This window comes from Excalfactoria chinensis, chromosome 2 (genome assembly GCF_039878825.1).
Source record: "Excalfactoria chinensis isolate bCotChi1 chromosome 2, bCotChi1.hap2, whole genome shotgun sequence".
In the NCBI taxonomy this organism is placed as follows: Eukaryota; Metazoa; Chordata; class Aves; order Galliformes; family Phasianidae; genus Excalfactoria; species Excalfactoria chinensis.
Genome location: NC_092826.1, coordinates 119,201,213 through 119,217,757, shown reverse-complemented (window position 1 = coordinate 119,217,757; position 16,545 = coordinate 119,201,213). Strand labels below are relative to the sequence as shown.

The following is a 16,545-nucleotide window of genomic DNA, read 5'->3' as shown; positions in this document are numbered from 1 at the left end:
GCACCTTTAGAACAGAGACAGTGTGCATGCTTCTCTTTTATTCAGGAATGTTAAAGCACATTTATTTGAGGAGGCTGTTCCCATAAGGGTTCAGTGGTGCTACAGAGGATGCTGATCATCACTTCTAAGCATGTATTGTATTGGGAAACTGTCAGCCTGACTGGAGGAGATGGAAGAGGTTCTCTCCCTGATTGTCCTCGGTGAAGTGCAGAGCAGAATAAGAACCACAGCTTGGGAGAGTGCCAAAATATTGAATCCATTGGCTAATTTTAAAGCGGTTTTGAGTAAAGATAATGTGTCAGTGGGGCCCTGACCTACGATTGATTTCTGTGGGAATAATTAATCTAAGTGCATTAACAATGCTGCATGGGTTCTTTACATAACTTTGCAATTGTCTGGCTCTGAGATCCCTGTAGTGTTGATAGCAGTATAGCTCATCAGGGGCTCATCTCCAAGCTGCTATGGAGAGGCTGCTTAGATTTTTCTGGGCCTTGAGCTGTTACTTTGCTGGAGCTGCTGAAGAATACCTTAACCATGTCACAGGGCTCTGGGGGCTACAACAGACGACAGGTTTTCTACTCGATCATGCCAGTCAGATGGGACTGGATGCAGGTCAGGGCCAGGTTGTGCAACAGATGCCGCAGGGAAGGTATTGGCTTCTAAACCAACAGAGTTGGGCAAGATTGTGTTTGCCATCAGGCTCTATAATGTAGTGAGAAGGGAAAATGAGTCAGCTTTCAAAACTTCTTGCTTTGAAACATATGACATGTTTAGAAGTTATGGCTAGACACTTAAAGAGGACTCACACTGCTCCAGCATCTGAAAAAAAGGCAGCTTGGTTGAGTGCTGGTAATCCATGAGAGTTTTGGAGCATATAAAAACCAACTTGACACAAATGTTCAATGAGACAACCAAGGGAGGCAGTGTGCTGAATCTGTTACTCAAAATAGGACAGAACTGCTCAGTTCTTTGCTGAAGTTTGATGGCAGCTTTGATATAGCATTAGCCATGCAGGCTAACCCCATGGGTTACTGCTCTGAGGGGTGAAAGCACCCAAGAGACAAGAAGAGGTTCTTCAGGTTTGTCAGCAGCAAAACAGGGAAACTGTGGATGCAGAAATGTTAGCAGATAAATTAGTGTCTGCTTTGTCTCAGGTTTTTTTGTCTCAGATTTTTCTTACGTGACCTTAGGTGACTTCATTCAGTCATTGCCTCTTTCATCCACTGATGGTGATTACTTCCTCATGTTGCTTTGGGTGCTAATCTCCAGGCAGAGTTGTTTGCTTGTTTGTTCCCATTTTGAGTCACCATTATCATTAATCTCCAGGCAAACCTTATTTACTTCCGTGCTTACCATTTGCCCTCATTTCCCATTTGTTACAGCCTAATAGCTTCAGAAATCAGGGTATATATGCTTGTCTCTGATTAGGAAGGGGGAGAGGGGGGCGGGGGGTAAGTGGTGGCATGGGTGGACATAAAACAGAAAGACCCTGAGGAAATTTGCAGGTGAGATGGAGCTAGAGAGGGTGGTTGAGAGGCAAAAAGGTGGCACTGCTGCACAGAGGGGCCCGTGGAATTTTTCCATCCTTAGAGGGTTCAAAACCTGCTGAAGACCATGGGATAATAGATTACTCATAGAACCATAGAATGGCTTTGTTAGCAGGGACCTTAGAGATCGTACACACCAACCCCATGCCATGGGCAGGGCTGTCACCCACCAGCTCAGTCTGCTAGGGTCCCGTTCAACCTGGCCTTGAACACCTCCAGGGATGGGGCATATACAGCTTCTCTGGGCAGCAGTGCCAGTGTCTCACCACCTTCTGAGTAATTAATTTCTTCCTAACATTCAGCATGGATTTCCTCTCTTTTCATTTAAAGTCACCTTTTCTTGTCCTATCACTGTCAGACCATGTAAAAAGACAGTCCCCCTCGTGCTTATAATCTCCCTTCAAGTACTGTAAAGTTGCAGTGAAGTCTCCCCAGAGCCTTCTCTTCTCCAAGCAAAAGCAGTCCTGCTCTCTAAACCTTTCTCCATAGGAGAGGTATTCCAGCCTTCTGATCATCTTCATGGTCCTCCTCTGGACTCAATGAAACAAATCCATATCTTTCTTGTGCTGGGGACCTCAGGCCTAGACACAGTACTGCAGATGGGGCCTCACAAAGGCAGAGAAGAGGCAACAGTCACCTCCCTCTTTCTGCTGGCCACCCCCCTTATGATGCAGCCTAGGATACCACAAGTGCACACTGCTGACTCAGGTCCAGCTTTTTGTCCACCGGAACTTGCAGACGCTTCTCAGCAGGATTGCTCTGTGTGAGTTCTCCCAGCCTGTATTCATATCTGGCATTGCAACAATCCAAGTGCAGCACGTTGCACTTGGACTTGTTGAATCTCATTGTGTTCATTATGGGCCCACTTCTCAAGCCTGACCAGATCCCTTTTGATGGCATCCCTTCCTTGCACTTGTCAGAGCCAACTCTGCTTTAGGATGGGGGATTCAGAGCAGAGCTCTTGTCCAAACTGAGCTATGCAATAGTTCAGAGAGTCTGTATGACTCTTAGGTTTTGGATCCTTTTATTTGAGGAAGTGTAGTGGCACTTCACAGTTAGTGAATTCCCTATGCCTGGGCAGTGACCCCTGCATTTCATACTGCCATTTTTTTCTTGTTTATGAAAAAGCATTGAGTTCCAGCATGCTCTACTGTAACTAAATAAAACTGCCTTCTTACAGGGTTCAGAACACTTGTAGCACTTTGGATTAATTATATGGTTATTATCCTAATGGAACCAGCCAGAGAAAGTAATTAAAGACATCTTGAAACAAGTTAGATAAATGGTAGCAGAAGCGTTGTGCTTTAAAGCTCAGAGGAAAACCATTTTCAAAACCCATCTTAAAAAAATCTGTTAAAATTCCCCAAATGCAGTGAAATAAACTGAATTTTTTATTAACCAAATGCTATTTTAATAAAGATTAGAAGATAAAATGTCATTGTGAATCCTTTTGTAGCAAAAACTCTGTTCTTTATTTCTAAGAAAATCTTTTCTAAGCTTTCCTTGCTTTTTTCATCTTAATTATCTTTTGTTGTATTTAAGGAATTAATGCTAAATTATTTTAACTGCACACTTAAGGCTCGAAGTATTTTTAGAAGAGATGGTCACTGAGATTAAGTCACTAAAAATCCCCGCTGTGGAGTCTCAGTTTTGTGTCACAGTGTCCATGCACCCTCCCCCCCATTTTTCTAGTACCAAAGTGCTTTTCAAAATCAGTGTTATTTAATTAAATTAATTCTTTCAGTAGTGTTTCTGTACCACATTTGGTTTCATATATATATACACACACACATATATATGTATTCACACATGTATGCTTATGTATTTCGTTATTCAAGAAGTGCAGGTCTGCAGATCCTCATTTAATAAAAGCTGGAGTTATGCAGAAAGGCACATACAAAGTGTGCTTTAAGATCATTAAATGCTGACTGGATTGCAGGAAATGTAGGTGTTGCCAATTTCAGTAGAGTGCTTTTCTTAACCACCAGCAGCTTACTTTTCAGTTTCTCCAGATGTTATATTCTTTTATACTTACTTACATCTGTGACAGGTTCAAGTACTAATTATGTTCCTAGCTCTGTCCCTGTTTATTTTAACACCGTAACCACAGAGAATAATATTTCACAGCTGGTAATTCAGCTAGATCCTGTGCAGCTGTGAATATCAAGGTCAGCTCAAGCCTTCTTCTCGGTGCTGTTCTCTCCCTCTCTCTTCCAGTTTTGTGGACATCAGGAATAGTCAGTAGTGGCCTGAGATTTAGTAGAGTTGTGCTAATAATACAGCTTTGCAGATTGGCTTGCTTTTATTTTGCGTTTCTAGCTTTGAAATTAAGGGAAATGTTGTCATGGTGAGTCTAAAGGTTTTCAAACCCTCATTTGTCTCATATCCAGAAACATGTGGTGAGCAGGACTAAGGAAGTCATCCTGCCCCTGTACTCAGCATTGGTGAGGCCTCACCTCGAGTACTGTGTCCAGTTTTGGGCACCTCAGCACAAGAAGGACATGGAGGTACTGGAGCAGGTCCAGAGAAGGGCAACGAGGCTTGTTAAGGGCTTGGAGAATCAGCCCTATGAGGAGAGACTAAGGAAGCTGGGGCTGTTTAGTCTGAGGAAGAGGAGGCTGAGGGGAGACCTTATTGCTGTCTTCCAGTACCTGAAAGGTTCTTACAGTGAGAGTGGGGCAGGTCTATTCTCACTACTGACTTGTGACAGGACGAGGGGAAATGGCCTCAAGTTGCGCCAGGGCAAGTTTAGGTTGGATATTAGAAAGAACTTCTTTACAGAAAGGGTGGTTAGGTACTGGAATGGGCTCCCCAAGGAGGTGGTTGAATCGCCATCCCTGGATGTGTTTAAGAGCCGCTTGGATGTGGTACTCAGGGATATGATTTAGCAGAGGTTTGTTGTTGTGGTATTGTTTTTGTGGTTGTTTTTTAAGAGATAGGCTACTGGTTAGGCTGCGGTTGGACTTGATGATCTTCAAGGTCTTTTCCAACCTGAGTAATTCTATGATTCTATGATAAGCAGTTTCTTAGGGATATTATTGCTGATAGAATTTATAGGTCTTTGTTGTAATACTCGTGGCCCTTGAGACTAATTAATCAAGACTGAAATGCATGTGCTTAATTTTCATGAGGCAGAGTGGTGGGAAATACATAATTAGCCATTTCGCTGAAGTGTGCAGATGATGGTTCAGTGACTAATTTTGTGGTCACTGAATCACAACCTTCTGTCTCTTTTTCATATTTAGACACTTCAGATTATGATTGTTCTTATATCTAAAGCCTTTCTAGGCTGAAAGATCTCATTCATGCCCAGCATTTTAATAATGGCCTCTTCTATGGCTTTCTGAGAGAGAAATATCCTCTCTTTCACTTACAAATTTGTAATGTATGAAGTACTTTAGTTACAGGTTAAACATAATTATTATTATATGCAGCTTGATATTCATAAGGTCGTGGAATGGAACATGGCAACAGGTTTGGTTCTGTATGTAAAATTTGTCATTGTTTGTGTCATATTCTGTTTTACAAGTGTGCAATTCTGTATCTAGAACTGACATCAGTTGTAGATTTAATGCTTCTTAATGTTTATTTTATTCACCTTGGAAATGTTTCACTTTAAAGCAATGAATTACAGGAAAACAGAAGATTCCTTGTGTAATTATGTTTCGGAAAACATTTGCTGTGTATTTTGTCGTTGCTTTGAGGTATTTATTCATGTATCATCAATAGCCTCAGGTATCATCTAGGAACTTCATTTTGACATGTGATAAAAGTCTTGAAAATTGCATCACTGACATGAGAACGACTGTTGGATGAGAAAAAAAAATAATAACATGAAACATTTTTATTTCCTACCTGAATATCCATGTCTGTATGAAAGTAGTAATGCAGTGCAGTCATAGAATCATAGAATGGCCTGGGTTGAAAAGGACCATAATAATCATAGAACCACAAGGCTGAAAAAGGCCTACAAGATCATCTAGTTTTCCCATTACTGTTGCTAGCACGAGGCACTAAACCATATCTTGTAGCTCCTCATCCAGATGCCTCTTGAACACTACCAGGGATGTCAACTCCATCACCTCCCTGGGCAGCCATTCCATTTCTCTCTGGGAGAAAAAGTTTTTCCTTATGTCTAACCTAAACCTCCTCTGGTGCAACTTGTGGCCATTTCCTCAGGTCCTGTTTGTTGCCTGGGTGAAGAGGCCAAAGTCCTCCTCATCACAGCCTCCCTTCAGGAGGTTGTAGAGTGCAATGAGGTCTCCTCTGAGCCTCCTCTACTCCAGGCTAAACAAACCCAGCTCTCTCAACTGCTGCTCATAAGACTTGTGCTCCAGAAACCTCACCAGTTTCGTTGTCCTTCTCTGGACACATTCCAGGGCCTCAGTGTCTTTCTTGTAGTGAGGAGCCCAAAACTGAAAACAATACTCGAGGTGCAGCCTCACCAGTGCTAAATACAGGGGGATGGTCACCTCTCTGCTCCTGCTGGCCACACTATTTCTAATACAGGCCAGGTTGCCATTGGCACTCTTGGCCACCTGAGCACACTGTCGACTCACGATGCCCATGTTTTATACATTGTCTGTCCTGGATATTCAGTGTACAAATTAATTTGTTTTAAGTAGAAGAGATAAATGCACAGCAAATATGAGTTGAATCCTTTTTTACTTCATGTAGCGATATTGAAAGTTCATTGTTCCTCCCACGTGAGACTGAAAGCATGGCTGTTTTAGTCTTTGTAATATTTGGCTATGAAATTAAAATTCAGGGGAACAGGATCTGACTGTGAGTCAGTGTGCAGACCAGATGAAGGGGCCACGAAGAAACATCCTTTTCCTTTCAGCCCCAGGTCTTTATCGTTGCTGTCATATTTTGTAATTGTAGCATATGAGTGCCAGACTGTGATCTGCTTTGATTAAGATTAAAATCGTGGTGTTACTTGCTTTAAAGCCTTTTCCTATTTTCTGCTCTATTTTCTACTGATGTTTTTAAACTAAGACTTTATTGCAAATTATTTTCAGAGAATTGTCTCATTATTCTGCATAAAGTCATTCATTCTCACCTTTATCCTTTTGGAAGCAATCATTGACTCACATATTTTGATGTTGAAATAATCTCTAAATTGTATTCCTTTCTGTAGTGCCTGACTTCACAGAGTCTGAAATACTATTTGCTGTAGGAGATGGGTTCAGATTCATCCACTCACAGGAACTTGACATTAATAGCGATAAGCAGAACTGATCAAAAATAATTCTCTTGCACGGGATATAATACACTCTTCTCCCTCTCATCCCAGTAATACATTAAATATGTCATTTTGAGCCAAATGTTGTGGAAACAGACAGTTTACCATGCAGTACGTCAATTGATTGTGCTTCTCTGCTCTGCATAATTCTTTTTTCATCTGTGATTGTCTAATTGTTTTTCTAGCCTGCTGAGAAAATACTCCTTGACACCTTCAAATTGTGCATTTGTTCAGTAGTTTACAGTGTTGGTGGTGTATAATGAGTGCTCATAATTAATGCTACAGGTAGCAAAATATCTAAGTATGGATATGATGATGTACCAAAAGAAAGTGTTACTTTCAAAGCCAACGCAGAAAGCAAAACTGGAAAGCAGATGTGGAAATCTTAGCCAAGAAAGAGATGTTGCTGTTGTCTTTTGTTAAGCCAAGGAAGCACACTTACAGTGTTCAGAGATAGCTAACAGAGGAGGGGAAAAAAAGCTCCCTAGCAACAGAAGTTTGTGAAATAAAAGATTTAAATGCAGTTTAAAGCTAGGGAAATGGTATCTGTCAGATTTAAAAATGTACAAATCGATTCTCTGTCATAGCAGAAAGGCATATCAAAGAGCTCAGGAATGTCTTCAGAGTAAAGATGGGGAAAAAGGTTTCTCCCATACGCACTCCTTTCACTGCAAGCTGTCAGGAGTTTGCACTGTTGGTGCGCATCTGGACTTTCATAGGCTTCTGAGAAATGTCTTGCTTTTAAGGGAATGTAAGTGCTGATACGTTCTTTAATAACGGCCCTGCTATAGGTTTGTATCTGCGAAGTTCCAACTCTGCAGATCTTTTGCTAAATTTGGAATGCAGGCTGTAGTCATCAGTGACGCTTTTGGGTTTTCTCCTGCTGTCAATATGGCAATGACCAGGTCCGTCATCGGTCTTGCACTCAGTACCCTGCTGGTAAATGGGATCCACAAAACAAGTATGAAGCAGTTACAGCCATGCAGTTTTGCAAAAAAAAAAAGCCAGTCTCTGTTTTAAACAGAGATAAAAATGAAGAACTTTCATAAAACAACAGGCGTGATCATTTCTTCAATGGTGTCTTGTCCAGGTTTGTGATTGGCCGAGAAAAACCAGGCCAAGTGAGCGAGGTTGCACAGCTGATTAGCCAAACTCTGGAACAAGAACGCCGCCAGAGAGAGCTCCTGGAGCAGCATTATGCACAGTACGATGCTGATGATGATGAGGTAACATGCTTTCTAATGTTTCAATCTGGAGAGGGTTTTAATGCTCTGCTTTCTGTTTTCCTGGTTCCTGGTTTTTAAGCGTCACTCAGAGGTCAACTTTATACGTCTTCATTATCCCAGCCACTGATTTTTAGATTTTGGTAATAAGCCCAATGCGAAGAGCAAAGCTTTATAACATGGATTTAAAGTATTTATTTTGTTCCATATAAATTTGGTTGATGTCTCTGTAAATCATTGATCTTCCAAAGGCGTCTGCTTTGTTTGAAATAAGGGAATAAAGCTGGTTTGCTTGTGCGTGTTTTGAAACATTGTTTTTCTGCAGACACTGGTAAAAGTCACCTTCCTACTGTTATTGACTTGGGAATATTTAAACCTTATCTTTTTTCCTAGAAGAATTAATGATGTTTGTGATTCAGAACATTAAGAAATGTTCTGGAAATTCCAAGTAAGACTCCTCCTTCTTTTTTTTATCTATGTGAACAGCCATCCCATGGGGTAGAGGATTACTCTTCCTTGTCGGAAGCATTTATTGATGTTCGTGATTAGTGCTTGGTGTCCCAGTGCAAGGGTTCTGAAGCTATCAACTTTATTCAGCAAATTTTCCATACGTTTTTCAGTTCTCTTAAAATCCCCACCATGCCTGAATTCCAAGGTACTTACAAGGACTGATGAGAGATCTTTCTCAGAGACTACTGTTTCACCCCTAAATTAGCTTCTAGGTTACATTAAGGTGAAGGCAGTTGCTGTAGCAAACCACTTCCACGTAGCCTGGGCATACAATCTTCTTTTCACATTCTCTCCAACAATATAATTTGGAATCCCAGACTCCGTGTATCAGTGATTTTTTTTTCCCAGGCCAACATTTTTTTTTTCATTTGGTGAAGGAGAATATCATAGAATATTTTGAGCTGGAAGGGAACCATGTGGATCAATGAGTTCAACTCCTGGCTCTACACAGGACCACCCAAAGTCATCATAGAATCACAGAATGTCTTGGCTTGGAAGTGACCTCATGGATCATCAAGTTCCAAAGAGAGAGAAGGGGAGACAGAGAATCAAAGCGATGCATTTAACTCATTCTTTCAGGTCCTGAGACTAGGCTTCTAAACAGAGAGATAGGGGAAAAGTACTCTGAAGTAAAGTAAGAATGCATTTATTTTGAAAAACTCTGTTAGTCTAGCAATTGGCATCATAAGTATCCCTGAAAACTGGGTAAAAATCCTCTAGCCCCAGTGATGCCTTCAGTCACTTCAATTTCCGCTGATATTAAAAATAGATTATTTGAATATGTATTAGAATGAATCCTATCATAGGCGCATATTTAATGCATTTGAATAGAAGTTACATGTATTCGGGATGCACATTCGTGTGCAGCTGTGTGAGACCATGAAGGTTAGAAAATGCATGTTTTCCCAACATATAGGAACATGCAAGTGTTTTGACTCCTGTTTATTGTAGGTCTAAAATGCAAGTTGCTGAATGATTTCTTGAGGGACAGCTATCCTCATTTCAAAAATAGAGAAGAGACAACTCTCTAGCTTTTGGAACAGGAGCCTTCTTATCACAGCTCTGTACTGAGGATGGTGGCCATGTCTGTGACCATCAGGTATACATTTTGGCCATTAGCTTATGTGGTGCAATAGGGACCACAATTATGTGAGGGAAAGAGGAGGAAGAAAGAAAGGCATATGCCAGCACAGATCCAGAGTGTCATCAGAGATCTCTTTTGGAAGGAGAAGTAATTAGGCTTTTGAACAAATGTAGAAGTGCTTCAGTTCTCAAAAACAGCCTTGGGATCACTGAAGGTTATACCCATTTCCTCCATGGCTGTATGGGTGAGAAGTGGTAAGCCTTATTCTTAGAATAGACAGATATAGTTGCTAAGGTATGCAGTGAAGCATGTTTGCCTTCTGAACAGTATTATTAAGAAAATGAAGCAGTCCTGAGTATGTTTCACTTTTTTCACCTGACTTTGCCTTCCAGGTAAACTCACATAACTTGTACCCAAGCAGTTATCTCAGTGAGATCTGTAGTGTGATGCACATTACCCACAGTTCAAAGATATTTTCTGGTCACTACAAGCACTTCTGCTCCATTTGCTATCAAATATGAGCATTGGTACTTGAGCTCACCTTACTCTGGTCAAATGAGGCTTTATCCAGACTCACTACCAGCTTTGTGTTCTTTGACTCTGGAAAGTATGCCGTCTCTTGGGCAAGAAGATCTCAGTTTACACAGTCTGAATGAATATGCATCCACAAATGTACCAAAAAACCCTACCCTTTCAAGTCCATTTGCTCACAGTACTTGTGATTCTGACTGTGTGAAGCTCAGGGGTATTAGAATCTCCAGTGTAAGGAGTGTCATGCTGGTATGAGACAGAATTATACAAGAGTTGTTCGCTCTCAGAGCTATCAAACCATCCTGTTCATTTTCATTCAGTATTTAAAATGAGGTGGCAGGGATTCCAGCTGCACAGCCAAATAAATAAACAAGAAAATTATCATTATTCAACCCTCCAGTGAGGCTGTCAAATTCTGACCCTACTTTAGCACACAGACAGCAATGTCTTATCAGGTTTCCTGAGCAGGAAATCAGCAATCAGAGTTTGAGTCTTAGAGATCCTGCATGTGATTGTGCTTGGTAAAGCTGTGAGCTGATGAAATCACAGGAAGAGAGCATATTCCAGGCATGTTCAGGTCTGGGTATTTTATCTTGCTGGTTTACTAGATGGTTGTCCTTCCTCTCTTTTGAACATCTGTAGTCTTTATGGTTGCCCAAACAGCATATAATCATTCTAGGAGAGTCAGAGCCCTTTAACATAGTATCATTACTGAGAAAATGTTGACTTGTGTCAACCAGCACGTGTTGGACATCAGTCAGATGCTGAATTAGAGAGATGCTTGTTTGCCTGCTGTACCTTTTCATCCCTTCACCTTGCAGGAGTGGTTCAAGTCAGTTATTTGTTGAAGACAATTCATGCTAATACACACAATGTTTCCAAAGTAAACATCATTTGATATAAAAGGAATGTGAAAGCTGAATTGTCCTGCATGCACTTCAGAATCTGCTGTTATATTGGGCTACAGATTGTTGCTGCTTCTGAGATACTTTCAGATGCTAATGCATCATTCACATCTTTGCGGGGAAGTACAAGAAGCTTACATACAACAAGTAGTTGTATGCAAGTGAAGTCTTCGTGTCTTTTAGTAACACAGATAGTCATTTGAGTGTTTTTTCATTTCTAATTCTTATTTATCAAGTCATTCTGAGAGGAAAGCAACTGTAGAGCTATTGAAGACTATAGTGGGACACAAAAAGAAAAATGGAGCAATGTGCTTCTGTGTCTAAAATGCAAAGATACATTGGTAAGATGAGATCCTTCAGGGAATACATTTTTTCCAACATCATTAATATGAATTACTTCTATAAAAGCAATGAATGATACTGTAGCAATACTTTTTCTTTCCTCTTTTCAAAGAATTGAGCTTAAACTACAGAAAAATCAAATGAAGAGGTGGAATTTGAGTTATTTTTATGGTTCTTCGAATAGTATTCTGTGATGGTGGGAGTTTCAGCACAAACAAAGGATTTAGCTTGATATACCCTTTGTTATGGTGATTGGGAAAGGTCTGTCTGCCGTTTTCTTGGCTGGTGCTGCTGCTGCTTCTTTGTGCTGCTGAGGGTTCAGCCTGCTTCAAGAATTTACAATGCAGTTAAACAATGTGAGTACTGCCTTCTCCCTTTTAAAATGGGAAATTGCAGCTCATGTTTATTAAGGTAACTTCATGCTGCTTGCTGTGATAGCGTATAGCTAAATTAAACAGCTAGTAGTGGAAGCTATCCCTGTGGCTGGGGAAACCTTGAGCTGTGTGTACTACTAAAATGATAAATAGGCTTTTGCTCACCTGTTTTGCTTGGATGAATTCTGCTCACCCGTAAAGACTGAAGAGACTGAGATTTTGCTTCAAGAGCATGTAAGTTTTCATTGGCTATTGTACAAAAAATATTAGTGCTGTCACCTAGGAAAACAAAATGAATTGCTCAATGCCTCAAGCACTTACAATAACAGCTGTTACTTTATAAAGCTTTGTTATTTTGGAGTTAGGTAAGCTTTGTCTGTGTCTAGCTGCTCCTTGTAAAACACTGAATTGCTTGTTCTAGTTTACTGGCACAAGGTCTGAACATCCTTTGGTAGGTTCATGTGATGTAAAAGCAGAGAGAATTCATTCAGGGAGAGTGTGTATTATGTGATTTACAACATCTGTTTCTTTAAAGTATACGTTGGTTCTTTTGAACCTGTTATTTGTGTTTCGTGTGATTATAAGATGGGAACATTTTCTTTTGAAGATGAGCAAAAGCCCCATTTATTTCTGTGCTGTCTAATGTTTCGGTATCATCCCACTGTCTTGTTTGCTACAGCGAACTGCAGTGTTTTGCTTTGATGACAACTTTTTGTATTAATTGAAGCAAAAACAACTGTGTCCACTGGTGCTCAAACAGTTCACAGCAAGGTTTTCCTTTATGTTTATTTTAATCTGCTGATGTCCCTCTTCAAACGCAGCACCTCCTGAGGCCAGTAGAGCTCTTGAATTTTTCCCTAATAAAACTTAGTATTTTTTTTTAATCTTTGGAGCAATCACTTTGACCAGCCAAGATGAGGCTTGCTCCTTCTCTTCCCTCCTCTACCCTACCCTCTCCTTCTCCTTCCCCTTCCTTCTTTTTCCTTCTCCTTCCCTCCCCTTCCTTCCCCTTCCCCATCCCCTTTCTTTCCACTTTCCTTCCCCTTCCATGTAGAAATGATAACTCTGTATCACCTTACAGATTTTTCAGGGACCGCAAATTCGACAGTATGTGAACTGTGCTAATGTTTTGTTCCCACAGTAATTCATTGAATGGGAACACCATTGAGATTTTAAGGTTCTGCTTCTTGCCTGCCTGGTAGTGTGTGAAGGTGCTGCTAGACGTTCCTGGAAAGAGCAGTATGATTTTCTGTTTAGACAGTAACTGCACATAGCCGTGGAGGATTAAGTGAAAACAACAGTTATCACAAGTGTAGCATAACTGGAGATGTGTGTGTGACATCTAGAAGGAATGATAGACTTGGTTTCAAATATCATTTATCTGTAGTGCTAACATGCCTGAAAAGTCCAGAGTGAGATGAATTGTGTGCTTTGCCTTAAATAAGGGGAAAAGAAGCAAAAACACCTGCTCATTTTTGTTGAAGATTGGTGAGATTTTTAGTACTTATAAAATGGGAGAAGTGAGTTATTACTGCATATTTGATTGCAGACTACATATCTGTTTTTATGTAGAGACAGAGATAGCTCTCCTAAGAAATAGTTAAAGTATGGCTGGGTTGTACATAATGCGTTGCCTTCTTCAAGGTAGTTCTTTTAACATCAGAAAACTTTACCAAATCATTCTGTATTTTCCCTGTGTTATGTGTTTCTTTGCTTTTTAAAACAGTTTAAGTAAATAAGAAAAGAATATTGATCTTTCATATGCTATTTACCCAAGAGATTGTGATGTCTATATTGCAAGTGTATCAGCCAGTTGTGGCTGCGTGCAGGCATCAATTCTTCCCATGTGTGCATGTGAACTTGTGAAGCTACACTCAGTGTGCTTCTGTGAACAACTTCTGAGATAGATTTATGTAAGCCTAAATGACAGCCGAGAAGCTAAATTAAGGTCAGAGGTTGAGATTTGAGCTGTTGTTCGGACATCTGAGTTCTCACCCTTGTTTTGAACAGTTCTTTTGACAAAAGTGACAGTAGAATAATTTGAGCACCACTCGGAGTATAGTTGTGATAAAAGGAGAATGTTCCTTCACATCAGGAACTGTTATTAAGACTCGCGTAGTACGGTGAAAATTTTGTGCTATAAGCATTACTGTCTTCATTTGAGAAAGAATTAATCCCTCTTCCCTCCTTTTTTTCTTATGTGTTTATTTATTCCCATGCTTTATAAATCTAGAAGTAGCCTTGAAGGAAGTGTTTGCTTTCTGATACGTTTGCACGCTTATTGTGATTTGTATGCAGTATGGTGTGGCTCACAGAGGGAGCCCTATTGAAGCAGGTATCCAGCCACCTTTGGTATGAGTAAAAAGAGCACAGGTTTATGTGTGGATGGTTTTAATATTGCCAGCTTTTTCTTTTGAATAGGATTGTTTTTGTCTAGTTTTGAGATACTGGTTGTGGCTTTTAGGTTTGTTAGAATTATGTTTTGGCAGCATATGATTCATGTCTCATAGGTTACCAGCCTAAGAAACAGCCATGTTTTTTACACTGTCGAAACCAGCTCCTTATGCAGGGTGAACATTCAGTAAGCTCTGATTTGTTTCTAAAGATATCTCTGTCACTTGGTTTCTTTTTCCCACTGTAGGCTTTTTGGGGAGGTGAGACTTTTCTGTCATTAATTTGTAAATAGAAAACTAACCAATGGATTTTCAAGTTCAGTATGAAATATCACTGGGGAATTACTGCCTCCACATGGCTTAGAAAAGGCCAACCAAGATCCTATCCAACCTATTCAGCTTACATTTCTGTTTGGGAAAGATTCCTTGTTAAGACTGACATTAACTGGGAGAGTTCTTCCTATGGAAAACTGTCTGTAAAAGGATGGAAACCATTCTGCTGTATAGTCAGTAATGCTGGCCCCTAGAAAGCTGTACTGCCTAAGACACTCTTTCATTCCATCTCTTAATGATCTGAAGTACTGCTGTGGAGTTATATTTTATCTGCTTAGATTATAGGAAAACAAAAATATAACCTTTTGTGTGTGTGTGCAATATGCTGTATTTGCCCACGAGCTTAATTGCACTTTGAACAGTCTCTGCCTAATAAGAGGATAACTGGAATTTCTTAAATGCTATAAAATTAAGACAGGGGAATATGCTACAGATGAAGAAGATGATGACATGGGACCTGTCCTTCCGGGAGGTGACATAGCTATTGAAGTGTTTGATCTTCCTGAAAATGATGACATGTTCTCCCCCAGTGATGTGGACACCAGCAAGCTGGCTCACAAGTTCAAAGAGGTAAGTTAGAGAGCAGAAACATTTCTACAATATGTTATTGGAGTTAGATTTCTAGTAACCTCATTGCTCAGTGCTTGTTAATTCTCTGGAATCCTAGAATTGATTGCTAAGTGTTTGTAGAGGGGATACTTCTAAAGGGCTCAAAACATTCTGCTTAAAAGCATTGGGACTGTTCTGAGTTACTTTAACATCAACTTTCAAGTTGCTGTTACACTGATGAAAGATAATCCACAACTTAATCTTTCAGCAGAAAGTTATTCTACCTCAGCACCTACTTTGCATTAATAGTTAATTATTAGAAGGTATTTTTTCTTTTTTAACCCAGTCAAAAGTGATCATGAAAAACAAAACAAGTGCTAAATATCAGTGAAAATGCAGGACTGCTTCCAGTTTCTGTAGTATTACACAGCACTCATCAATATACTGCAGTGGCATTTTTTGCTATGTGTTTAAAAGGGGGAAGCAGCCTGTTTTGAGCTGGTGTTTTACAAAACTTCTGTTTGGTAAAAGAGAAGAGCTGTAGAGTTTATTTAGCATCCACTGGTACTAACGGTACTTAGATCAGCAATGTTTATGGCAGTCATTGAGTTTATATAACGTACCAAATTACTGAGAAACAGTCCTGTATTTTTGGTTATGCTTTTTCTCATTCAAGACATGAATCAGGTGGATTTTTCCGTGTTCAGAGCAGTGGGCTTGGACAGTAAAGAACTTGTTTCTGTCTAAATGCAATGAAGACCGAAGGACTGAAACCAGCCAAAACCTCAGAGATTTGAGCTTTTTGGGCTCAGACAAGTATTAAAAGAGGGACTCAGTGTCTTTCTTCACCTGTCCTCTGTTTTTCCCTTCGTTCCACTCAAACCAGGTGTTTTATTTTCTAGAGAGGTACAATGTATATTCTTACCACTCTCCGGACAGAGCAATATATAAAAAGTTATTCACTGAGGAAGTAGTCTTTCACCTTTTTGGTGGTACACTTTTCAGCCTCTGAATGCCCACAGTAATAAATACATTATTATTTCCTGAAAGGTTTTTTGTTTACTTAACCAATGAACTTTTCACTCCATGTTTCAAGGTCCTGGCTGTTAATTTGAAAGTTCTTTTTCGAGTACTTTGCATCATGCCTAATGTTTATGTACTTTCTCAATGTGTTGGGAAGGTGCTGCTGCCATTCTGGCTGTGCCAGTGCAACAAGGCTAGGTAAAGCACAGGTGTAGTGATGAACAGGCCATGGACCTTTGAATAAATTACCCGTACCACTATGCCTGAATGTAATTTTCATCAGCTTGGGCTATTGATACATTTTAGCATATCCAAACTGATTTCCAGCTAACTGTAGATCTGTAAGATTGAATGGCCTTAAAATGTTGATGTAAGGAAGATCAGAGTAAGGGTCTCTGGAACCCTCCATTTTAAGAGCAATTACGAGCCCAAGAAGAAAGCATGAAATGCTCCTGTGGAAGAGTGAGCTCTTTTTCACTAACCCAC

The 16,545-nt window shown here is 40.1% G+C and overlaps 1 protein-coding gene across 6 annotated transcripts in view; it reads left to right on the top strand.

Moving 5' to 3' along the window:
• PPP1R9A (protein phosphatase 1 regulatory subunit 9A) overlaps positions 1–16,545 on the top strand; it is a 129,995-nt gene that overhangs the window by 78,978 nt on the left and 34,472 nt on the right. For all 6 annotated transcript variants that reach the window (XM_072329913.1, XM_072329911.1, XM_072329909.1 and 3 more), the window contains exons 6-7: positions 7,883–8,018; positions 14,902–15,057. In XM_072329913.1, the coding sequence (XP_072186014.1) occupies positions 7,883–8,018; positions 14,902–15,057 (292 nt within the window). The remainder of the gene's footprint in view (positions 1–7,882; positions 8,019–14,901; positions 15,058–16,545) is intronic.